At 40.2% G+C, this 25,647-nt stretch overlaps 1 protein-coding gene across 6 annotated transcripts in view; it reads right to left on the bottom strand.

Annotated features, from left to right (window-relative positions):
- LOC120734616 (VPS10 domain-containing receptor SorCS1) overlaps positions 1 to 25,647 on the bottom strand; it is a 182,636-nt gene that overhangs the window by 64,527 nt on the left and 92,462 nt on the right. For all 6 annotated transcript variants that reach the window (XR_005696049.1, XR_005696050.1, XM_040033517.1 and 3 more), the window contains exon 3: positions 18,509 to 18,608. Coding sequence is in view for 4 of the 6 variants with exons in the window: in XM_040033517.1 (XP_039889451.1) it covers positions 18,509 to 18,608 (100 nt within the window). In the remaining 2 variants the exon portion in view is untranslated. The remainder of the gene's footprint in view (positions 1 to 18,508; positions 18,609 to 25,647) is intronic.

Genomic DNA, 25,647 nt, shown 5'->3' with positions numbered 1-25,647 from the left:
TAACTATATCTAGGTGTGTTTTGTTTTGTTTTTCTCTTGTTAACAAACCCAAACATCCATCCATGACGGCATGACAGTTCAACACATTCTGATCCCAGTGCACCAAATACTGCTGCTCATATCCTGTCTTCCTTCTCTCTCCCCAACCGGTCGGAGCAGATGGCCCCGCCCCTCCCTGAGCCTGGTTCTGCTGGAGGTTTCTTCCTGTTAAAAGGGAGTTTTTCCTTCCCACTGTCGCCAAAGTACTTGATCATAGGGGGTCATATGATTGTTGGGTTTTTCTCTGTGTGTATTATTGTAGGGTCGACCTTACAATATGAAGCGCCTTGAGGCGACTGTTGTTGTGATTTGGCGCTGTATAAATAAAACTGAATTGAATTCATAGAGTCCCATATGCCACAGCCGCTGGATCTCCAAGTGCTTAGAGGTTCTTAGGTTTGTCAGCCATGAGACACGGTTCATGTCCGGTTTTGGTAGTTTCATATCTTGGATTTTCTTTCCTTGGCTTTCACTTGCCAAATTTGATTTCCACCAGCTGATTACCTTCATTTCCTCGTTTTCTTTGCAGTTGTATATGCTGTTTGCATCACATTTAAATGTATGCATTGGAAAGTGATTCTAAAGGCTGTTTAAGTACAGTTGAGAAGACAGAAGCAAACAGGCTGGAAAGAAGCACAGTTTGCTTAAAGCTTAGCTACATTTTGCGGCTTTACGAAAAAGCGTCTCAATGTCAGCAGAAACCCCACAATTGTCCCAGCTCGGCACTTAAAAATGTATTCTTCGTCACTGAAATGGTGTTTTAACAAAATGATTGCAGTTTCAAAGGACAGTGAATATCCATCCATGAAAAAGACTGAAGATTTTTAGATTTTCTTTTTTATGTCTCAGCTCACTGCTGAGTGTTGAAGTGCTATTCAGTGCTATTTAATACTCCTACTGCAGAAAACAACAGTCAAACTCGGGGTATTACTTTCAAACAGATCTGTGGCGTCACATTTGTAATCGGTAATATAAACAGAACTTTAATAATGGTGCAGTAATGAACCCACAGTAATCAAATTCAAAGTCACAGATTAACATGTAGTGCCCTTCTGAGCACTGAACAGTCTGGTCACAATTCTTAGGAACTTTGCCCTAAAACTTTTCTTATCAGCACTCACACTCTGTGTGTGTGTGTGTGTGTGTGTGTGTGTGTGTGTGTGTGTGTGTGTGTGTGTGTGTGTGTGTGATTGTGTGTGTGTGTGGGAGACTAAATTATGAGGCCAAAAAGGTTGAATATGACAAAGGTTAATGAAGCATGTTTGTGACTGCTGGAGGACATTTATGTGTAAGGAGTGTAATCCACCACTGCAGCAGCATAAATACTCTGTGAGAGAATATTAATAAAATTAGCTTCATATTTTCCATTTCATATATTCAGCCTGTAATTGGATACCAACTCCTCTCAATAAATCTATGACTAATTTCTTGCAATACTCAGCAATAAATAGTGTTCGTTGCTGAGACTTTAAGCAGGTCCAGATCGGGAAAGCAGAGGAACAAAAGAAACAACTTGAGATTTATTCTTTCTCTGGGGAAACTCAATTTTCAAGCTTTGGGGATAATTTTTTTTTTTTGAACTTTTATTGCCAAAAATAACAAGGCAATTCACATCAACAACATGACCTGAGACCAAATCTGCAGCATATAATGGTGAGGCTTATTCCAGAACTTAATTTAAAAGAAAAAACATATATACACATATACATGCATACATACATACATACATACATACATACCAACCAATACCTAAGCACAGATGTAACAATGTTAAGGCTTGAGTGTCCTTTCAAGATATTTCATAATTAGTCTCCATTTTTTCTCAAAGATTGCCATTATGTAGTTGTAGTTGAGCTGTTATCCGTTCCATCGTATAGACATGTCTAGTTTTCAGAAGCCACTGGGCAACTGTGGGTGTTTCTGGTTTGAGCCAGTGAATTGTTATCATTTTTCTTGCAGTCATGAGGAGGAGATGCAGGAGAAAGTGCTGCTCATAGGAGAAACCATCAGGAAAGATATCCAACAAAAAGATCAGAGGATCCATTGGGAGGTTGACTGACAATATGTTTTGTATAATGTTCTTGACATCCATCCAGTACTGTTGTATGTAAACACAGTTTACATACACAAACATTTACATTCACAAACCCACCTTCTCTCCAACATTTATCACTGACGCTACTTTTGGATAGAAAGGTTTTCAGTGGAGTTCTAAAAAATCTTAATTTAACCTTCCAGTCAAATTCCTTCCACATTTGACTCCCCACCCCTCTATGGCAGCCACAACAGACACTCCCCCATGTGACATCATCCAACATTATATTGAGCTCCATTTCCCATTGTTGTTTTATATGATAGGTATTATCAGACATGTCAACCAGCAGTTTCTGGTAGATCAAAGACACTTGGTTTTTCGATGTACCCGACTTTTCAAGCAGTTTTATAAAATGGTTTTCCAACCCGATTGGTTCTCTTCTAATATTGTCCCAGTCTTTATGCTTTGTAATGTAGTCCCTTAACTGTAAGTATCTATAATGGTCCCCTGGGGATAAAGCATATTTAGTCCTTAGCTGGGCAAAACTTTTAAGAGTATTCTTTTCAAACAGCTGATTGACTGTAATCAATCCTTTCTCCGCCCACCTCAACATTTCTATTTATGGGAACCGCTCGAGACATGGTCAAATTCCCTTTTAACATTTTGTTCCAACACTTGGTTCCAAATCTTTACGGTGTGCTTGACCCATGGGTTAGTTATTTTAATCTTTTTCCGTTATTGTGGGTGGGAGACTCCGAAGGGAGATACCTGGGAATGAATACTCTTCCATAGATACCCACTGCATTTCTGAGTCACGAATAATCCAGGCAGCCATTGATTTTAATTGAGCTGCCCAATAGTACATTCTGAAGTTAGGCAACTTGAGGCCCCCTTTTTCCTTTCCAGACATTAACATTTTGAGTCTGACCCTTGGTCGTTTATTCTGCCAGATAAATTTAGATGTAATGCGTTCTAATAATTTGAATGCAGACTGTGGGATCAAAATGGGTAGGTGCTGAAATAGGAATAATAGGCGTGGAAGAATATTCATCCTTATACATTCAATCCTCCCCATTAAAGTGAGTGGGAGTAGGTTCCATCTGTCCAAGTCCCTCCTAATCTCCTTGAACAACCGATCATAATTGAGTGCAAGTAGCTGATTGGTTTTAGGAGTAATAATTACCCCCAAGTATCTGAAGCCCTGTTTGGAGTGTCTAAAAGATACAAGATGATCTAGCTGTGTGGGCCAGTTGCCAACAATCATTAACGCCTCAGATTTATTTGTATTTATTTTATAACGTGACACTGTACCATAATCTTTAAGGTTGCTCAGAAGAGCTGGGACAGAGGTGACCGGATTCTCTAAAAATAGCAGAATATCATCTGCGAAAAGTGACAGCTTATGTTGTGTATTGGTTTCATCTCTAATTCCTTGTATGAGAGGGTTGGATCTGATCAGTTCAGCTAACGGTTCAATACTAAGAGCAAATAAGGACGGCGATAACACTTCACCCTGTCTAGTGCCACGGCCAAAAAAAAAGCAGTGACCATTAACCCTTACCCGAGACCTGGGATTTTTATATAGTGTTTGGACCCATGAGATAAAAGTCTCATTAAAGCCCATATGCCTGAGAGTCTGTTGCAGGAAGTCCCAATCTACCCGGTCAAAGGCCTTTTCTGCATCCAGGCTCAAGAACATTGAAGAGGTGTCCCTTTCCTGTTCCATAATCTGAAGATTGAGGGCCCTTCTAACATTATCTGAACCTTGCCTATGGGAAATAAAACCTGTTTGGTCAGGTTTCACTAGTGTTTTTGAATTCTATTTGCAATAATGGCTGTAAGAATTTTTAAATCAACACAAAGCAAGCTAATTGGGCGATAAGACATGCATAAAGTCGGGTCCTTGCTTTCTTTATGGATGACACTAATAATAGCTTCAGACCATGACTGGGGGGGATCACCTTTAAATAATGCATAATTATAAACTTTGCATAACATCTGCTCTGTAAAATCTTTTTCTTGGGGTGGAACTGGCGCCACACATCCACTAGGCCCAATTCCTTAATCATTGTATTTAAACTACAAGATTTTTTGGATTTGGGGCCATTGTGTGCCGGGAGTCTGTCGACAGCTGCTTTCAAAGTACAGTTGAAATCACCTCCCACCAAGATCATTCCTTCAGATTTTTCTGCTCTTAATGATGCAATATTCTGGAAGAAATTTGGACAGTCCTCGTTTGGTCCATATAAATTTAGTAAAGTAATTTTAGACCCCCCTACAGAGCCAATCACCATCACATAGTGCCCTTCCCTATCTGCAAATGTATTTTCATGGTGGAAATATGTTGACCGGCTAACAAGAATTGCAACTCCTCTTTTTCTCCCATCCTGATAAGTAGAGCTATATTGTTGTTCAACCCACTCTCTCCTCAACTTCCTGTGTTCCTTTTCAGAGAGGTGAGTCTCCTGGAGCATTGCTATGGAGCACCTAAAGTTTTTCAGTGCCTTTTAATTGGACTATTCAAACCCTTTACGTTATACGAAACACAAATTAGATCTTTCATATCTTAGACTCATATCCTATACAGACAAAACTAAATTATTATACTCAATGAAATAATGGTCCACAATTGGTCTCAGGCCAAGATAAACAAAAACATTTAGAACTAAACAAACAAATAACATTAAGAACAGTAGCTTCCACGTACCCGACTGGATTAATAACAACCTGAGTAATCCAGTCCCCGGTGTACCCTGGGCGGAGGGTGGTGACGAGTCCTCCGTGGGGGAAAAACACAATGTGTTATTTCGTCGCTGTTGCCCGCTCGCAGAGCGGCTCATTGCGGCTATATTAGTGTGTGTGTGTGTGTGGGGGGGGGGGGGGTGTGGTATCCACTTTTGTGCGCACTTTTCATCCATTGTACAAGCGAAAAACTCTTTTTTATCTCTTCCTAACATTTATGTCCAAGAAAAACTAAAATGAACTCGGCGGGAGTGACATCTCAGTCCTCCATAAACAAAGTTTTTATTTCGGCAAGGGAGAGGGTCATACCTGCCCCAGTTCCCCCAGCGGACCGTCGGCACCGGGATTGCTCCGTTTCCATGCGCTCCCTCTGGTCGACTCGCACTTGTATCCCCAGCTCTTGCAGCGTCGGCAGGGCTTCCATCAAACTTGAGAACGTCTTCTCACCACCATCCTTGAACAGTCTCAGTTTTGCTGGAAACACACACTTGGCTCTGATGTTTTTCAGCTTTAATTGCTTTACCGCATCTCTCACCAGTGCCCTCCTCTTTTGCAGTTCCGGGGAAAAATCATGGTCAAAATATATCTGCGTGCCCTAATATAAGACACGCTTCTGGTCCCAGGCTTGTCGTAGAATGGTCTCTTTCACAGAGAAGTCCCAGAATCTGACCACCAGTGAGCGCGGTGCTGCATCGGGGTTCTTGGGTTTAGCAGCGAGGACTCTGTGTGCTCGCTCTATTCCAATGTTAAGATCAGCGGGAAGTTGAAGAGTTGATTTACACAGCTCTAGTACAAACAGCTTAACATCTCTCCCCTCACTCCCTTCTGGGACACGATAGATCCTCAGGTTGTTTCGCCTTAGTCTAGTTTGCATGTCCTCGCATCGTGCTGTGAGATCCATTTCTCTATGTAACAAGTACCGGAGGGCTCGTTCATGACGCCTGGTGGAGTCTTCGTTGTCGCCGATCCGCTCCTCCATCTCCGTTGTTCTGTTTTCCAGCTTTGTCATATCTTCTCTCAGAATCTTGAAAGACGCCTCCAGTCTCGTCAGAGCTTGCTGTGTTTCCATATGCCCGTCTTTGTTATCTTTTCTTATCTTCTCCAGTTCTGCTAATAGCCTCGTTTCTGCATCACAAGTGCTAGCAGTAGCATTAGCATCTGCATTCGAGGACAAAGTTAGTTGCTTCAAATGCTCGCCTTTATCTTTATTTTGATCCTGTTTGCTGGATCCTTTGCCTCTCAGGGACGATGCCATGCTGGTTGAAATGGAAATTGCTGAGTTTTAAAAACTGTAGTTAGGAGTAATGTATTAATCTGGACGGAGCTCGTTCCTTATGCTGCTTGATTAGATCAAGGCGTCACCGGAAGCCCCCTTTGGGGATGATTTAATAGAAGTTGCTAGACTTGCTTCATCCTTTTTGACTGCAGAGCAGAAATAATAATAAAAAAAAGACAGAGAAGGCGAACACCTAAACACCTAAATCCACCTGAGGTTACAGTTTGAACTGGGATTGACGGAGCCAGCAGGAGCCCAGGAGCCAGCAACAATCTTGTATTTGAAATCAAACACAGCAGCGTTACGTTGGGGGTCAAGGACAGTTCAAACTTTCCACAGACTTGAGCACTTTCTTCATGTTCAACAGTTTTTCAGCCATAAACATTTATTTGTATTGCTTACTTCATACTTATTATTTACTATGACTTTATTGCAGCAACAGAAAGACAGTTATTGACAAGAAGATCACTTTGCTAAATCACTTCTAGTGTTTGTCTGTTCACTTTGTCCTGAAGTGACTGGGATTATCTTGTTTGTTTGTTTTTTACAAATGTTGCTCAAAGCCAAAGAATGAACTCTGGATTATTTCAGCACAGGCTGAAGGGAAGCAGAAGTCAGCTTCAGGTGCTACTTAAGCCAGAGGAACTGAGTCTCATAAGTGAAGCCAAAGGGCAGTAAAGGTGGAGCAGCTTCAGCCAGGAGAGAGTGAAGCATTCTCAAGAGGTTGTTAAAATGTCAGCGGTAAACATGTGCTAGACAGGCTAAAGGTCCCGGCACCTCCTGTTGTCACTGCCAGCACCTTTAACCAAAAATGCAAGGCAGGAAGAAGCCATAAAAGATTAGCTCGTCCATGCAGGAACATGTTCTCACAGATGTTTTCACACACCTGATTCAGTCTTTTGGCCTCATTGTGCGTTTTCTGAGTTAGGGTTAGGGTTGTAAATGTGTTGTTTTTTTCACAACGCGCTCAGTGTGTAATGACCTTTAGTGTTTTCAGACTTTGTGGTTAGGTGTGGATTCCAAAACTACTCAGTTATGATTAGAAAATATTTATGGTTTAGGTTTAAATATGGCTGGCACCTTTGTTTATGAAACTCATTACGTACATCATACAGGCATCACCTTTAACTGAAATATGTGTCAGTCGTTCTGATTGTAAAGAAAAAAAATTGAGAATTCTTGAGATTTTGTGTCTCATAAATTTGCAGTAACAGGAAAGCCCTGCACTAAAGCTTTAACTTCCTTTTTCAAAGTAATGTCAGGACCATAATTTAAAAACTGATAATGCTGTATCCAGTAAGGCTTGAAACCAATAGTTGAGACCATAAACTCATCAGTAAAATACTTACCGAGGTCAAGAGAGCCAAGAAGCCAAGGGCCGTTTTCCCCTAAGCATCTGTACAACCACATGAGCTTCTCTGTGCTGGTCGTTAAAAGTGTTCACAGATCCAAAATTTCTAATCTTAGATCTTCAGGCACTTCTGCACTGATTTCACTTTGACTTTATAGCTTCCAAGTCTTAAAGGTTTACAAAGAGTTGATGGCCCATGACGCAGCTCTTTCACAGTGACATTTTCTTTGCGGTTGAAGAACTGATACACGAGCTCGTCTTTCCCTGTCCGTGTATATTAAAAAATATATTAATTTACTCCACTGAGGTTGTCTTGGATGTACATTTAATAACTCTGCAATTAGGATCACATCTGCTGAAGTCATACTCGGCAATATTTTTAACGTGGACTGCAAATTTGATGCTTTTCAATTTGTCTTAACTTGGCTGCTTTCACATTGTGCTGTATGATAACGCAACATTCAAAAAGCATAGTTCTATTTTCCAGCAACAGCATGTTAAAGTTCTGACTTTATTTATAACCACATCCATGCAGACATTTGCATGCATATATATGTGGATGTTTTTCTAAATATGTATTCAGTCAAGAGTTTTTGTTTACACTTGCTTATTATCATCAGCATTTAAAATTCACAAACACTATAAATGTCTTTGTTTTAATTCACTTATTTATGAAATAATGCAGTCTGGTGATTTTTAGCTAATAGCTGAAACAGTCGCAGTGAGATGAACATCAGTTTTGTTCAGCTCCACATACGCTGGCGACGGTACGGCAGCATCCAGCATGTCTATATGTTTCTGAGCAGTCGAACTGATCTTACGTTGACAGTCCTGCAGGAACATGTTTTCACAGATGGACGGCTGAGCTGACTGAAAGGGCAGATTGTCGTCTTCCTCTGTGATTGGGGTTGGGAAAGAGCAGGAGAGAGCCCAAATTTCCCGTCTCGATTTCCACTTGTTACGCTGGGACACTCTGACTGCTTCTGGGCAGAAACTGTAGACATTGTGTTTAGTTTTAGTCTAAACACAACACAGTTTAAAAAATATACTAAATGCATCAGAGGAAATGCACAGCTGCTGGTCTCTTGAAAGCATTTTCTCATCTTCGTGTTGAAAGGAAAGCTGCACAGACTAATACCACTTTCTTGTTTCCTTTTGACTGGAAATCACAACCAGTGTGGCATTTTTGGATCCAAACTCCACTTCTTTTGCAACAATAGCTCCAGAGTGCTACCAGTTTACCCCACTGACTCAGAGTACACTGTCAACCTGGTGTAATGGTGGTTTCTGGTAGCTCAAAATAAAAATATTTCATGTGCTTTTGCTCTTTGACATGAGAAAGCATTTACAGCAGAAGTAGTCTGGCTTAGTTTTTAAATTACCCCAAAACAGATCATGTGATTTACATGAGCCTTGTATCAGTGTTAACAGCACAAACACACCATCCTCTATCAGCTTAATGGCCACAAAGCTAATGCTAACAGATATGAGGAGAGACTGGTGAAATTAATGATTTAACTGTAGTCCTCAAGCACAAGACGAGCTACTGTGTATCCACGTGGAATCGTGTTAACTTAGCTAAGTGTCTGCATAGACAAGTCAAATCCCTGTCACTACTTTTTCCCGATGAATATTCAAGCCATCACACTCCACTGTGCTACGTGTGTCTAAGTGCAGGCCATGAAAGCAAAGAAGAGTTGACGCACACATTCATAATCATCACTTCTGTGCTCGCTCGCCGCCTCGTCCTCCGCATCGACCAGGTGCCTTCAACTGTTAGATCCGTCCTATTAAACGAAACTCCCGTCTGTTGATCGGAGACATTTAAGCCCGATGCTAATTGAATGCCGCCTGACATTTTAGCTCACCTAGACTCCTGCCAGACCTGACAAACATGTCAGTTTCTGCCTCTCACAATAATTGGGTTTTCTATCTTGGCTCAGCTAGCTGCCCCTTATGGCAGTACATAAGTTGGAAGCTCACAAGCTGCGTGTGAAAACACAGAGCTACACGTTCATTATGAATGAACAGAGACAAGACAAACAAGATCCATTTAGATAATTAACCAGCAGCAATCCCACTTCAGACATCTTCATCTGTCTCGAGTTACTGAAATAATGAATTCTTCACAGCGATCATCAATAAATAACACAACAACATATGTCATTTGGAGATGCCTTTTCCACAACATTTTGCATTAGCATGCTTTTCAAGGGGAGCTCTGCTCTCTTACTCTGACAGCAGCACACACTGACTTGTATAGCTTTCAATCCCCTGCTGAGAAAGTGGGCAATGACCCGTGAAGGCACGTAAAAGAATATTGATGGAATATCCCCGGCTCACCTAGATTTACCCATCCTATCTTCTTTACAACTCCCCTTCTCTCCCTCTTCCATCTCAGCACCTCACACTCTGTCAGCCCCGTCTCCATCTCCCTCCATCTCTCTGTCCGTCTGGATTTGCGTCTCGGAGTCTGTCTCCCCTCCTCTGTCACCGCGCCTCTCCACGGGCTCCGGGGCGCTCGTCTCTCCGCTCACCGCAGCCATTTGGAGATTGTGCCTTAGGCCTGACAGATGTTGCGTCCCCTCTGAGCAACCAGAACCTCCATCACCATCGTCACCTCAAACGAAACCACTGCTGTGCGGGCCAGGGGAGCATGGCTGATTCGCTGCGATTATTTTGGCATGCACCGCGTCCTTAAAAAGCTGGTGGACCAGACGACACTTTACCTCTCTTTTTCTTTTTCTTATCTCCATGCAACACGCAGCTCTACGTGCTGTTGTCGGTACACTGAACATGCACCAGGTGGTATTGCTCCAGGTTTGTCTGGTGTAAGTAAGCATGTGTTGCAATGAATTGACCTGTTTAATTAGAAGTGACGTCGCAATTTTATTCTAGCACTAATTTAGCTCTTGGCTAGTTTATGCAACGTTTTTTCTGCTGAAAATATGTAATAAAAGCTATTTGAATATGCATTCTCCACAAATAGTCATTCTCATCTTGATGTTTTTAGTCTTGAGGGGAAAATTGCATCTTTTCACTTTAGCACTGTCCTCAAATAAGAGTCTGTCTTTCTTTGCATAACAAAAAGACCAAAGCAAGTTTGGAAAGATTCAGAATCTTGAAATGTGACAATGATTTTTCATTGCGTCACTAATAATAACACGTTTAGAGCTTTTCATGTCTCTGTTTCAACGACGGATGTTTGTCCTGGACTGAAGCTGCTGCATGAAAGACAAATTCTATTCATATATATTTAAAGGCCTCCGATTAGCACATAAATCATATTTATGAGCAGCATGAGGCCATCAAGCTTTAACCTACATTGCAAAGACACAATCAAGGCTTGATACACAAGTGTTTCCCACCGAGAGCTTTAAGTGCTGCATTTTCAAACAGCTCAGTTTATTCTTATTTTAAATCTATTTATTCTGGGAAACACTTCATTAAGTATGATTGTTTGTTACCATCTGAAGTTAAAAGTATGTACAGGAATTACAAATGAATAAAATAACTCTGGTAATAAAAGCATTTGTCTGTAAATCTGTGGAGCTGAACAAACCTGTCAACATCAGCGAGTACACAGCACTCACATTTTGATCTCTCTCCTTCAGCGTTTCTGTCTCTGAGAGCGGCATGTTTAAAAAAAAAAGCAGCATTTATTTAACTTAAAGCAGATATTTTATTTGAAGAAAAAACACATGATGCAACATTGTTGTCCTATTTCGCCGTTCTGAGCGTGACTGTAAGAGAATACAAGACAAACTGGGAAGAGCAGAGCTTTTAGCTTCAGTTAACCCTGTTTAACCTTAACATATAACAGTCTTTGAGTCTGCTCAGGATTGTTTTCCTGCCGCATCCTTTTAATGTTCAACGCCGAGTAAAAAAATTCTTGTATTTCACGAGTGATTCACAGGCAATGATGCACGCATGTTCCAGTGTAATTATATCTTATTAAACAGTGTCAATGCTCACTGACAGAGCTGGATGAAGTTATTGCTAATGCAAAATCAACTTTTCTGCTCCTGCTGCTTCACATTAAAAGCACTCAACTGGCAAAACACAAGCTGGCTGCTATTGTGAAGACATAACGGGAGACAATGCACACCTCTCATCAAAAATGCACCAACAAAACCACTTTTCTCATCATCAAATCATCTTTAATATTTGACTTTAACATTAAATACACTTAGCTGTAACACTTGGAAAATAAAGCACCAAGTCCTGGTTTTCTTATTACTGCAATATAACTACAAAAAAGCTACAAATTAAAGTTAACTGTTAATTTAATGTGTCAGGAAAGTGACACATCAATCGGCCTGGCTGATGGAAGTCAGGAAGTCGACCCTGTGAGGTTAAAGTCATCAATGGCAATCAATCTAACCCCGATGCTATTAAAATTTGTTCTCACAACTTCTGCAAACTTCAGATTTTTTTTTAACACAGTCTGACAGCCTGACTGTTTCCAGACTCTCTTCTGCAACAGCACCTGAAGAAACCACCGCAACCCTGGAATAGACTGCTCCGCATCTGTGCTTCACAGCTTGATTTAGAAAGTAGCCGTGCCCCACTTATTCAGCACGTCCAGAATCAGAGAGCCATGAAAAAGGCTGTCTTGTAGCATCCAACACCAAGAAAACAGCTTCAGCTCAGAACAAAGGAAAAGCAACATAAAACAAACTTGACTTTTACTCGTTATTTTTCTTATTTTGTCTCATTTGGGTGCTTTTCCCCACTGTTTTTCAAACATTCTCTACTTTTATTATTTGACTTGATTTGATGAAACCAGAAATCTCCTTAAAAAATTAAATTCATGCAATTCTTTGCTAACATGCTTCTCTTCATTTTGTGCATTCCACTTATGACTTCTGTAAAAATCCTGGTCTCGTGACACACTGCGCGCATTTCAACACTCCATTCAACAAAAGTGACACATTAAACATTTGTTATTCCTCCAGGAACTTAATCCCATCATTGAACTACGTGGCTGACAAGAAGCCGCCCTACACATTTCTATTCCAGCTATAAAATCTGTAAACTGATGATGTGCGTTTGGGTATTTCACTAACGATGGTAAAGGAGTGAAAAAATGTTTTTTTTACTTTTCCTTCCTCACTGCTGCTGCACAGAAATGCATCCATGTCATAAAATGCTAATTATTCATGTATGAAAGCGTTTGCATGATGATGCAAGTCTCGGGACATTTTTCGTATGGATTCTGTTTGTCTTCCTGTGAAACATTTCTCTTTTTGTTATTGTTGTCATTGTTATTTTGAGGACACTTCAAGGACATGAAATATTTAAGTTCACTTTTAAGCCTTGAACTTGTACAGAAAAGCGAGACAATGAACAGAAGTCTTTGAAGCCTGACTGTGGGAGAGAGGTCTCTTCTGAGGTGAATTCATATTCCACCCACCTGCCTATTGTTGCCTTCACAGCTCCACAATGGCCATACTTGTTTGGAATACTGCACATACAAACACAGGCATGCACTCCCACAAATGGGTGAGCATTCAAGGCCTTTGTCACGAGAGAACATTTGAGCCCTGTGACTTTTCTTTTACTCGGTACATTGATGAAAAAGAGTCATTATGTATTCCTTAAAGAGAAGGCTGAGCCTGAGAGGAAAGCAGCTCAGACTGACTCTGCTGTCACTCAAATGCTTCCCCTGGAAAACTCACTTTTGTTTTCAAACCATTAGAGGCAATACCCATTTGTATGACTGCAATCTGTGTGCTTTTTTTTTTTTTTTTTGTTAACCAGCACTCACCATCCCAGCCATTTACTGTAATAATGTGCTCTCACACAAAATCTCCGGCTAAAACCCCAAATTACTTCCCCTAATGTGTACTCGAGCTCTGTTCTTTCATGTACAGCCTCAGTATGAAGCCACAATATGAAAATTGATGTAATTGCTGTGTTGTCAGTCTGTTTTCTCCATAAGTGACCCCCGGGCCATGCCTCTGTTTATTTATTTTTTTGCTCTGTCATGTTTTTTCCCTTTACTCCCATCGCCACTCTTCCATGCTCACTTGCTCCCTGTCAGTTTATGTGCTGTCTCTTTCCCCCCTGCTCCCTTTCTTTCCTTCGCTCCCTGTGCAGTTTCTCTCTGTCCCTCTCCACTGCTTTACTCCCACTATCCCCCACAGCCACACAGGCCTGATTTACTTCCACTACTTGATGAAGAGAGGGGCTTTTGTCTGCCACCAGCAGTAGTCACATGGTGCTGTGCCCGGGGTGACTGACAAACCTGCAGTCTCTACTGCTTCCCTACTTCCCAAGTATGTGGAAACAGCAACAATGGAGGAAAAAACAGTTTGAGTCTGGAGTGCTTTATAGAGAAAGTTGCTTCTTCTCTGGTTCTACTCTTTTTTTTTATTTAAGGTTAGCGACGCTAGCAGTAGATAACAATGTCAGTCTATCCTGCTATATGTCAGCCTAATGCTACCATCAGGATGAAGTATTACAACAAATATTGAATCGACTGCAATTAGATTTGGTTCAGACATATTATCTAAGCAAGATAAATGCTCTCTTGTATCAGCTCATGACAGGATAATTGCCCTATTTCACAATGACATCATGAATACTGTCTTGTGTCTTATCTGAATAAAATGAAAATGGTATCCAGGGCAGTGATGTCCAGGATCTGATGTGAGAAATGAAAGAAACTGCCAAAGCTGCAGTTCCTCTGCTGTCCACTTGAGGCTGGATCCAAAGCCTCAAGTGAGCATCCTACAAGCCAATTCTAAATGCAGACTTGTAGATTTGACTGACAAAAGGAAACCTACCATTCATGTTGCTAATGTGCTGCAAAAGTGACTGACTACTCGCCCCACATCAATTACATCTTACACATTAACTGTATTTTAGGATATCTCAAATCAGTAGCATTGCCCCGGGGCAAGCAAGGCAGTTAGTGCTTGCCCAGTTTCATCTTAAAACATAAATTAAGACCAAATCTCTCTCCTTACATCTCAAACAGTGTTCAGTCCAGTAAGTTTTTCTCATCGTCTATCAGTGCCAACTGTGGTCCCAGTTTGCATGAAGGAGGTTTGACTCTCCGTCCAATTCCACTTAAGTATGTGTTCATTTCATTGGTGTGTCTGTGGCCCATTAACAAAAGTTTGAGCTGGGCTAACTTAGAGGCCAGCAGGTCTTTTTCCTGGTACTCTGTGCATTGTGGATAAACCTCCAGTGTTACGAGAAACTAACAGGAAATTAACATGCTAGAAAAGTTGCTACTGGCTCTGCTTTCACTGCTCTGAGATCAGTTACCATCTGCACATTTGCATAGCATAGCATAAGCAAGTACTCAAGCACTTTGGGATTTATCAACAGAAGTCTCAGTTGCGAACCGTGCTGGCCACCATGTGTGATATAAGAAACTTTTAATAACCCACTAGATTATGATTTTCTTGGAAAGAATATTTTTTGGGTTCGAATCCACCGGGGCCTTTCTGCACATGTGCAAGTGGGTTCTCTCTGGGTACTCCAGCTTCCTTCAACAGTCCAAAGACATCTAGTTCTTAATTGTGCATACATGTGTATGTTTTTGAATAGTAGTTTGTCTCTCTGTGTTATCCCTGCATCAAGTCAGTGACCAGTCCTGCCTACAGTAGCTAGGACAGGTTCCAATCCCCCCATGACCCTCAGTTGGATAAGTGAGCAAACACACAGCAGAACAAACAGTTTATGTGGAATCCAGTTTGAATCACTGATTGTTCCCACAGAAATGCAGTGTAAAACTCTCCTTCTTCTTTGTTCCCGATTAACAATTATGTTGGAAAATCTTCATTTCCTGATTAAAAACTTATAGATATGCTCTATAAATGTGTAGTGTAGTCTCCTTATTTCAAGGAGAATAAAGCACCCAGTGATGTCCAACACCCATTGCTTGGGCTAAAGAGTGTCTATGCAATCTGAATCTATAAAATCTATAGTCTTAAGCCATTCACTTATGAATTCTATGTTACATTATTGACAGATAAAAAGTGAATTTGATGTGTTTTGCTAGCCTCAGCTTGCCTAACATTATCAATGAGCGCAATGAGCATACTGCTCTCAAATTCTACTTTACATCTTGCAGATGACACAAAGCCTAGTTTACCAAGTCATTTTTCCTCTGCTCAACATTACTAGTATGTTTTGCATGTAATAAACTCTCTATAGACTGACACGGATGCTTTCAGTAGCATTTTTATTTTACACGTCATATTTTGGCAATATGGTGATACTATGGATGTGAGGGAAAAAGCGTAAGTGTGAGACAAAGAATATATGAATGCGTGACTTTGTGTGAAAGAGCTTATTTAGGCTCATGTTTGTGTATATCTGGCACGTGATGGTTTGTATGGCTGACTGACATTTTGGCTATGTGGTAGAAAGTGTGTCGCAATGCGTGTGTGACATTAGCAACATGTCAAGTTATTTGCTGGCCTTCATCTGTTTTCTGCTCTGTGAAACTGGTGATTGCTGGTTTCTGTGGACTGAAATGTTTCTGTGATGTCTCTCTGTCTCTCTGCATTGATGCATCATTAGAGACATCTTCTTTGGGTTTGCCCAGATCCCATCACTCTACAAGCAATAAAACAGAAGATAGCCTTGCTAATACGAACATTTCTACCCCAGTCTGCCACTCATTTTGATGCAAATAAGAGGCATGTCATAAAGACTCCATAGTTGGCCAAATATGTATCGTAAAAGCATGAATAATACAAACATGCAAGAAGAAGAGATTTTACAGCTTACTTAAACCAAGTCCCAAACAGACATGCTTAGAATGGGGAACTTAAAACGGTAATCACTAGTCCAGTGTTGTTGTTACACTAACATTTAGATGGATGTGACAAATAAAGACGAGAGAAAAAAATGGATATTTAGGGTCTGGCAAAAATGTGTGGATTAATTATGGTGTTTCATAAACCCAAAATAGCCATGGACAAAACAAAATTTAAAACATAGAAATACACAAACACACAATCAGAGATGCCCAAAACCCTAATGGACCAAAGCCATAATGGAACCTGGCAAAATTGACCCAAATGGACCTGAGCACAGAAAAGTGGTTAACTCTGACCATTTGCTGATGTGCTGCCTCTAATGTATTTTAAGCCTGTATAGAGAGCTTGCCTCAGCAACCCCATCCAACCCTAAACCAGCTGAGAAAACCTATGATTTATATCCAAGCAGCTCCCAATGATTAGGCTGAAAACATCCACGTTCAGCTTCAGTTCATCATCTACGTTTAAAGGGATAAAGCAACTCAGCTCTTTATAGGAAAAACTAGGCCCATCCAATGTATTTGACTTGGTTGACTTTATTGAAAAAAACTATTAAAACGCATAGGGCTGCAAGGACAAATAATTTGCTTTTGCCAGAAGGCAATGCAACAGTTCTGGCAAAGGGCTTTTAATTTGAGGTACTATATACTGCTTATGCCTGATTGATAACTTCCCATCATGTATTTTGTCATCAGATGAAAGCTAAAATTTCTCCTTATTCCTGGACCACATTTTCTTTTTCCTGTTTTTGTGTCTTTCATTGATTAAGTATTGTGGTGAGTAAGAATTTCCTGTTTTGCTGTGATTATCAGTATTGATTGAATTTTGCAGATATAGAGGGGTAGACAGATGACATCTAGTCAAACGGTATCATTGGAAATTTCCAGCATCTCTGAAGCAGAAAGAAAAATGGGAAAGCCAATTATCACATTTACTCTACAATGATGAGTTTCTACACCGATCGTTTAAAAGTGTAAGGTTGCAAAAACTGTCTGTAAATGCTGTCATTTCTCATATTGACCTATATAACATGAAGACAAGTCGAGATACGGACTGTGGGATGTAGAGATCTTAGGACAGAATATGATGAACTTGTTTTTCTGGAGCATCACTAGATCAACAGGAAGTCATAGCCTGAAGATATTTTGATAAAAGTCATAAGCTGCAATTCTCAGACTCTGATTTCTAAGATTTTCGGTTCTTTTGTTGCCACTGTAGACCAACCTGTAGATGTGCCAGGTCAATGGTGAGGCGTCTAGGGTTAGTATTGAGGTTGCTTTTTGCAACATGTTCTCAGAAACTAGATGCTGAATTATTTTTGGGGGATTCGGAGTATTTATGTTGTAAGGGTTTTATTTGAGTGTCCAAAACAGGAGAATATCCTCACCAGTGGTAATTCTGGTGAAGGAGTTTTCATATACAGTATAAAGAGATCTTGTCTGGTGGAGCAGGGGTCATATCCTGCAGATTGTCTCCAGACTCCCCAGGTTTGTGTGTTAACAAAGACAGACTGATCTGTAGTTGTTTTCCTAAGCGCTATACAAATGCAGGCCATTTACCATTTCCTCAAAAATTTCTCACTAAATTATGCTGTAGAAAATCCCACGGTCAGAGAAAGTCTCTTAATGCTTTGCTGACGATAACAGAAGGACATTCAAGCCTTTCTGCTGAGTCCTGGATGTCTCTCTCCGTGTTCAGGTTCATCATCTCATCATCTGGTTCGGCACCTTTAACAGACCTCAGGGGCGTAACAGTCACTGCCCAACAACCTATATCATATGGCCAGCATCTGAACTGAATTGGGGCTGCATTCCCTTTTCATAATTAGACGGTAATTAACTGAAAAACTTCCTGATTAGAGTTGTTTAAAGGGAGTCATGTAAAGCGAGTGTGAACACAGACAGGTGGTTAATACCATCAAATGACCCAAACCAAAGGAAAGGCAGGGGCACTGATTGAAGGGGTTGTCTGACTTCTAATCGATTTATATCCATGTAGAACTGGGAGAGATTGTTCCTTTCTGTCAGCTAACTGTCATTTTGGTTTGAACTTGTTAATAAATGAGTGAGTTCAGTGCTTCTTACTGAGACTGTAGGCAGCGACAGAGGAGAGACATCAAACCGAGACCAGTGAGTCAGACCACATCAATATGTCTGCATGCATTCAATACTGCATACTGTGTGACTGTCATGCCAACAGTGAGGAGCAAACAAAAGTAACTCATACAGTCAAGACAATTTTTAAAATAGGATACAAAAGAAATGACAAAAGAGGACCATTACCTTTCTCTTGTTGTTGGGGCTCACGTACAAATAACTGAGTATTGTCTTTGCTCCTACTTTGTCATTCAGCTTCTGGTACGTTGCTCCGTAGTCTGTTGACCTGAAATTTAATCAGAAAGGTCTGATGAACACTTGGTGAATTACTTGCTGCAATTAAAAGACTCCTCTTGAGAATTCAGTGTTGGAGGGGAAAGAGCACAGACTTGATTAAGTCCCTTTTGTGCTCATGGCAACATGAACCCCAGCAGGACTATTACGGTCACTGCTGCTGTATTTATAATCCAGGCATGGATTGCACCATTAATAACCCGATGTAGACATACTTGAGTAAATGCAGACACATGTCATCAGTGAACTCATACTGTACCACCCAAGAGCTGACCACTGCTCCTGGTCATTTTGAAGATAGAAAAATAAACTGGATTATTTTTAACTGTCTTTTTCAATAATTAAAGCAAAATATGCACATTTGTATTTAAATCATTTGTCAAGGGTCAATATAATATATCCACCTACCAAACCCCATAAAACCCAGAACCACATGCCTGCAGACCAGTCAGCAACCACGGATCACTAGGACAAACAAGTATTTTTCAGCAGGTTGCAGGTAGCTGCTGGAAATCACTATGCCTAGAGACTGGTCAGTGATAACCACTGGTCACTAAGAAAGAATGAGACCATTTCCTGACCAGTAGTTGTTGGAAGTAGTTTCTTCTTGTTGGTAGGTGAAACTGGTTGTAAAGAGGTATACAGTGCTTCACCAATAACCGTCTTACGAATGCACTGGTGGCCTGCAGATTGCTGTAGTTGATGCAGTTTCCCGTACTTTGTTTGAAGATAGTAAGTAGTTGGCAGAAATGACACCAAGTTAAACCATGAGGAGTGTGACACAAACTGAACACAGATACAGTTCAAATTCAAATTCAAATTTTATTTGTCACACACACAACCATACACAGTATGACATGGGGGTGAAACGCTTGTAGCTGTACAATGCCCGACCATTAAATGACAGAAGAAAAGTTTTACAATATTTACAATTTACAGGTTACTACAAAATTTACAAATTAACTTAGGAATTTACAGTAAAGAATGTGCAAATAGCAGAAGAGATCATAAAGATTATAAATTATAGGATTATAGGAAATGTGTGGTGGTGCGTGTGGTGACGTGATGTGTGGGAGACTCCAGTCCTACACCTGGTTCAGGGCCCGAATAGCCTGGGGGAAGAAGCTCCTCCTCATTCTCTCTGTTTTGGTCTTAAGGGAGCGGAAGCGCTCACCTTCAAAGCAAAAGTTGTGTCTTTTGAAACATGTTGGTTTCAGCTGTAAGGCCAAACTTTCACTCTGCAACATTCAACATTTCCGGTTTGCATCACACAAGTTCCACACGAGTTAGCAAGTGTTTGCTGACAAGTCGCCATATTCCATGCAAACTATAGTTTACATCAGCAGTCTGCAAGCAACCAAAGTAATTACAAGGAGGTTTATGGTGCAGCACAGTCCATGTTATTGATTTCACACATCCATCTAAACGCATCCACTCGCCAGCTGGTCAGAGAATACACACAATGGTTGGTTGACCAAGGTACTGCTGACCAGTCTCTAGACCTGTGTAATGAAGTGGTGCAATGAAACAGTGTGAGTAAATGCATACTGAAACCGTTCACTGACATTCTTGATGTCTTTCACAAAATGTGTTTTAAAGTTTTAAGTATTTAAAAATGTCATAATTACATAAATATGCAGAAGGTGAGCTCTGCTTCACACAGAAACCTGTTATGAATATTCTTAGATGGCTGCAGCAACATTATACAAAAATCCGACATCGGAAAAACAAACAGACACACTGTAAACGTTCTTTCATGAATCTATGAATATCATTTAAATATACAGTTTTTCACTTTTAAACTTTACTGATCATGACTGTAATACACAATATCTTTGCCTGCCATACTGCAAAAAGACACAGTACAGGGAGTTTTTTTTATGATATTCATGTAGAAATGTAAACAATGTATATACAACTGTGCATGGGGATCTGAAAGCTTTAAAAGCAACAAAGGGAACACGACAATGAGCAGGAAAACTGAAAGACTGGAGAAATTTTAAAAAGACTGGATTAAGATAAAAGCTACATTTTTTAAATTTGTGCATCAGAAAGCGAGAATGTAAAACAATGCTTTGCTAAAGGCTAGAGAGTGTTAAACCTAGTGGGAGTATCCCCCCACAGAGGGACAAAAGGACCCCCTGATGATCCTCTAATCGCCTGACCCAAGGTGTGAAACCAGGTGTGGGTCCCAATCAGCCAGGGTTTCGGGTGAGCTCATTGGGACCCACACCCTGTTTCACACCTTGGCCTCCCAAGATTACTGCTACAGTAGCAAATGAAAACTCAGAAGAAAAACATACACGCCACGATGCAGACGCATAAAAGTTGTTTTCTCTCATGCATGAGCTTCAGTCTGCAATTATCCACGTACTTGACGATAATATTTATATCCAACAGCCATCGACTGCACTTCGCCCTTAGATGTTTTTTTTACCACTGCGCTCTGAGAGTCATACCAGGAAGATGGCTTTAGAACTCACTGCGACTTGGCTCTTTCTGTCACTCTGCACCGTGTAGTATACTGTATAAGTATACAACACTTCAGTGCAGTGCATCTCTAATGAAGTACAGACAAACCTGCTGGCCCAGGAGTGCTTTATTCAAGAGGTATTGCATTTAAAATATAGCTCTTTAAAAAGGGCTGTTGAACATGTTCGTCTATTCAGATGAAATGAGGCTGGTTTCAACATCCGACCATCTGATATCCTTGCCAGATTTTTACTTTTATTTAGTCCACCACATCTATCCCTGCACAAACAATACACAGTGGGTAAAATAAGTATTGAACACCAATTCTCTAAGTAAATAGATTTCTTAAAGGTGCTAGTATCGTGAAATTTTCACTAGATGTCGGCAACAACCCTCCATTCCACACGTGCAAAGACACGAAACCATAGATGTTTATATAACATGAATATTTCTCATGAATAATGAGAAAGGGGGGAAAAATACTGAACACACGAAGAAAGGGCAAAAAGGCCCGGAAAGTCATGACATGAGTGAAATCTATCAGTAATTAGAAAGCAATCCTGACACTTAGTGCAAATAATCGGTCCGGCCAATCACCTGACCAAAACTCAGAGTCCATAGAAGGGTTGTTGTTTCGCATTATTACAGGTAGCTTAATTTATGGACATCTCTTTGCACGTGTGGATTGGCTGGGTCGTTGCTGATATCTGATGGGAATTTAATGTCGAGAGCACCTTTAGAAATATATTTACTTTGAAAACTGGCGACACGTTCAATGCTTATTTTACCTGGGTAATAATTTGAAACAAATTGCAAATTTTGGATGTGTGTAAGACAGTCCCACTACAGTTTTGAGCGTGTAATTGGTTGTTAATTCAGAATCCGGGGCACAAACCCTTACACCAGTTTTTCATTGATTTGTATCCTCCCGGTCTAATTTCTGTTGATGTATCCTGAAGTTCTTTCAAAACCTAGCATCTGGAGGTTTAGAGGTTTCCTTTTCAAACCCGACCTTTTTCCAGTTTCTTTGGTATAAATTTGCACTGATGTTGCATTTTCTTGGTTGCAGGTTGGTTGGTAGAGATATGAAACATTTCCCAGTATTCTTTCATCAGTTTGTGGAATAGTTCATATCAGTACATTTAATCTATAGACTTGTGAACCTGATTCCTGTTTTAATCAGGAAAAAGATGAAGGCAGAGATGTTCACGTTTGGAAACAGGAGGGATTGGTGGTGGTGTGAATCAGCTAGGCCCAACACAGAACGCATTTTTATACCTTTTTTCTAAAACTCTCTTTTGTGTTTTTCATTTCTTTATATTCTCTGCACTTCAGTTATGTTTTAATTTGTTTTTTTGTTAAACTATAGTTAAATTAACACAAAAAACATCTACTTGATTACATTTAGGCATTTAGAATTAGATGTTTGGAGCGATGCAATACTAGAAGTATTTGGTTATAAACATTCAAATTACCAAATAAAAACTAATCAGCTAGGTTTAAGAAATACATTACTTGCTTGGGGTTACAAAATGATCATGGTTTGTGTTACAATAAACTTTCCTTTTTCTTGGTTTCCAGGGAAACCAATAATAAGTCAAGAGCATAAATGCTGCACGTACAAAACATAATTCCAGTGAGCAGTTTCAAAGTTGTGATGTCAAAAAAGGTCCATTTGTGTAGATGTCCACAAAAATAGAACGCATTTTACATTTTTATACAAGATCACTCTTAAACTTTTTAAATTTGATTTGAGTCGTTGTTGTGTTGCTGTACTGTTGCTACGATAAGGTAACACGAATGTATATGATACAATCCACAAGCATAAACTAAGATTCACATATATGTGCAGTGATTTGTGTGTAACTTTTAAGGATTCACAGGCTCGTGCTCCAACCCACAAACGAAGCACTTTGATCACACGTATTTTACAAATGACTTTATCAATTACAAATCATAAATAGTGATTATTTACGTTTAATTATTTAAGTCCAGCTTCACGAATCGGATATTTTTCTCCCTCAAAAGCTCTTCTGTGCATACAAAAGTCTAAAACTACACGCCAGGTGTGTGTGCACCAATCGCCTGATACGCAGAGACGACGTCGCGTGGTCACGCTGTGAGCTTCGTACAGATCAACAAATGTAAGCTGCTTTGAAATCCCAGTGTAAAACTGGGACATCTGGGCTTCCTGTCTTCCTGCACTGTGTTTTTCTTTTTCTTATCTTTTTGTTGTTTATTATTATTGTTTAATTTCAGACAAAATTAGCCCGTATCATTAAAAGGAAAACAACAAAGACAAAACTTACAAAATATACAGACAATGTTTATAAAAAGCTGACATATACCTTGTGTCGGTGTGTGTTATCACTGTCAATGCTCAGCACACATATTTACACAGTTCCTCAGTTTAATACAACAGACATTGTTTTTTCTAAATAAACAGAACAGCTCATCACTCCACTGGAAAAAAGAACATGTTGGATTTACTCAGTTCAGTCGAGGACGTTGGTTACGCACTTGTGTTTTGCTTTGGCAGAAACTTAAACAACTTAAATCAACAGAACTCGTTCATATGCAATAAACCTGTGCATTTGTTACTGATAAAATGTGATTAAAACGTGTTTAGATGAGGTAAGTCGAGCTCTTGGAATATTTTAATCCTTCACAATGTTCTCACTTTATTCCAACACTGTTCTATAACTTTTACCCCAATGCTACTTGGTCACGTGTTCAACAATGTCTAGAGTCTGTTTAACATAAACGTTTAATGGATTTACAACAACATCCCCTCCATCCATCCTCTTATCTTTATCAGGGTTGCAGGGGGGTGGGGCCTATCCCAGGTGTGAAAAGGTAAGACAGGGTACACGCTGGACAGGTCGCCAGTCTGTCACAGAGAGGCAAACAACCATTTTTACTAATAACTGCACAACTTTTAACCATGGGAGGAAACCAGAGTACCCAGTGCAAAGTAGACAGCTTGCAGATTTGAACCCAGGCCCTTCTTGCTGAGAGCCAACAGTGCTGACCGATGTGCCACCGAGCTTTCAATACAGGCTTCACAAAAGTAGGAAAGCTATGATTACAAGGCTCAATACAGAATTTTCTTTACATTTTTGTCCTTGAGGGGTTAAACCACAATAAATAGCGATAGCATACACGTGGTGTGTGTGGTGGGTTGCCTCTTAGAACTCCAGTGATTTTCCTGTGGTTTAGGATGTCGTGTGATTTTTGTAAATGTAACAACCACCCAATTTCCTTTTTTTGAGTGTACAAAACATATTTTTACCAATTATAAACACTACACAATAACCTGCTAGGAAAAGGGAGTCAGTGCACGGCTGCAGATGAGGGAACACCATGGCTGTACATCTCTGTGGGTCATCCTTGGACCGTGTGCTTGTGAGTGGGGCTGGGCCATATCATACCGTTCACGGTAATACTGGTATAATGTTGGCCAATGATGAGAAAATGAAATATCGCGATAGAATATGGGTAAAACACGCATGTGTGGTATCTTTGTTTTCATACGCACATGGTGGAAAAAGCATGGCGGCGACGGAGAATGAGAAGAGCGAAAGCGGATCGTTGAATGAAACATGAACCAGAACTGGTTTGTAAAAATGCTGCAGCTTCAGTGGTGTGGAACTGGTTCAGCTTTCGTCCGTCAGATACACAACAAAGCACTATTTTTGGTAGCGCATGCTAGCGGGCCGTCGTTATTACCGTGTTTTTGGAAAATACGGCGCACTTAAAATCATCCTTTGATTTTTCTGAAAGTCGACAGAGCCCCTTATAATCCCGTGTGCCTTATGTATGAACTCTGGTTGTGTTTACTGACCTCGAAACGATTTTATGTACACGGCGCTCGAAAATCTGTCAAATGTTTCAGTACGACTTTGCTAAGCTACGAAGCCGCACCGCTTGATGGATTGTTGGAGCATTACGGCTATCGTAGGCAGGAGCCTCGCGGAGTGATACGTACTGTGCTTCAACATAATATTACCGTATTGTGTGTGTATAACCTCTTTTTAAGTTTTGTGGATATTATACATGGTTATGCTGAGGATATGTCGGCCAGTTTCCACTGGAAATGCCTTTTGGTTAAACTGTCAGCGAGGAATTTGCATTTGCTCTGGTACATTTTTATATAATTTTAATGCACATAAAAACAGCTGCTTGTTTAAGTGAAAATACATTGATGGGGTTTTTTGCACTAATACAGTTGTAGAGTTGTAAAGTATTTTGTCTAGCGTCAATTATATCGTCAGTTATATCGTTATCGCAAATTTTCAAATGTATATCGTGATAAATATTTTTGGTCATGTTGCGCTGCTCTACTTGTGAGTCCTTCTGGAGGGAGTATACACTAACCAACCGCTGTATATTCTGAATATAGAAATAAGCCACACTGTAGATAACAACACTGTGATGTTAATCTTACTGGTCCCTGTTAAGAGCAGGCTAACATTGATGTTAGCTGATCCTGAACACTCCAGAGAGGGATGTTACGTGTAGTTTTAGACATTTTTATGCACAGAAGAGTTTTTGAAGGA

Source organism: Simochromis diagramma, unplaced genomic scaffold (assembly GCF_900408965.1).
Source record: "Simochromis diagramma unplaced genomic scaffold, fSimDia1.1 OVJJ01000571.1, whole genome shotgun sequence".
Taxonomy (NCBI): Eukaryota; Metazoa; Chordata; class Actinopteri; order Cichliformes; family Cichlidae; genus Simochromis; species Simochromis diagramma.
Note: the sequence above shows the minus strand (reverse complement) of the source record. Positions and strands in the feature narration are given on the sequence as shown.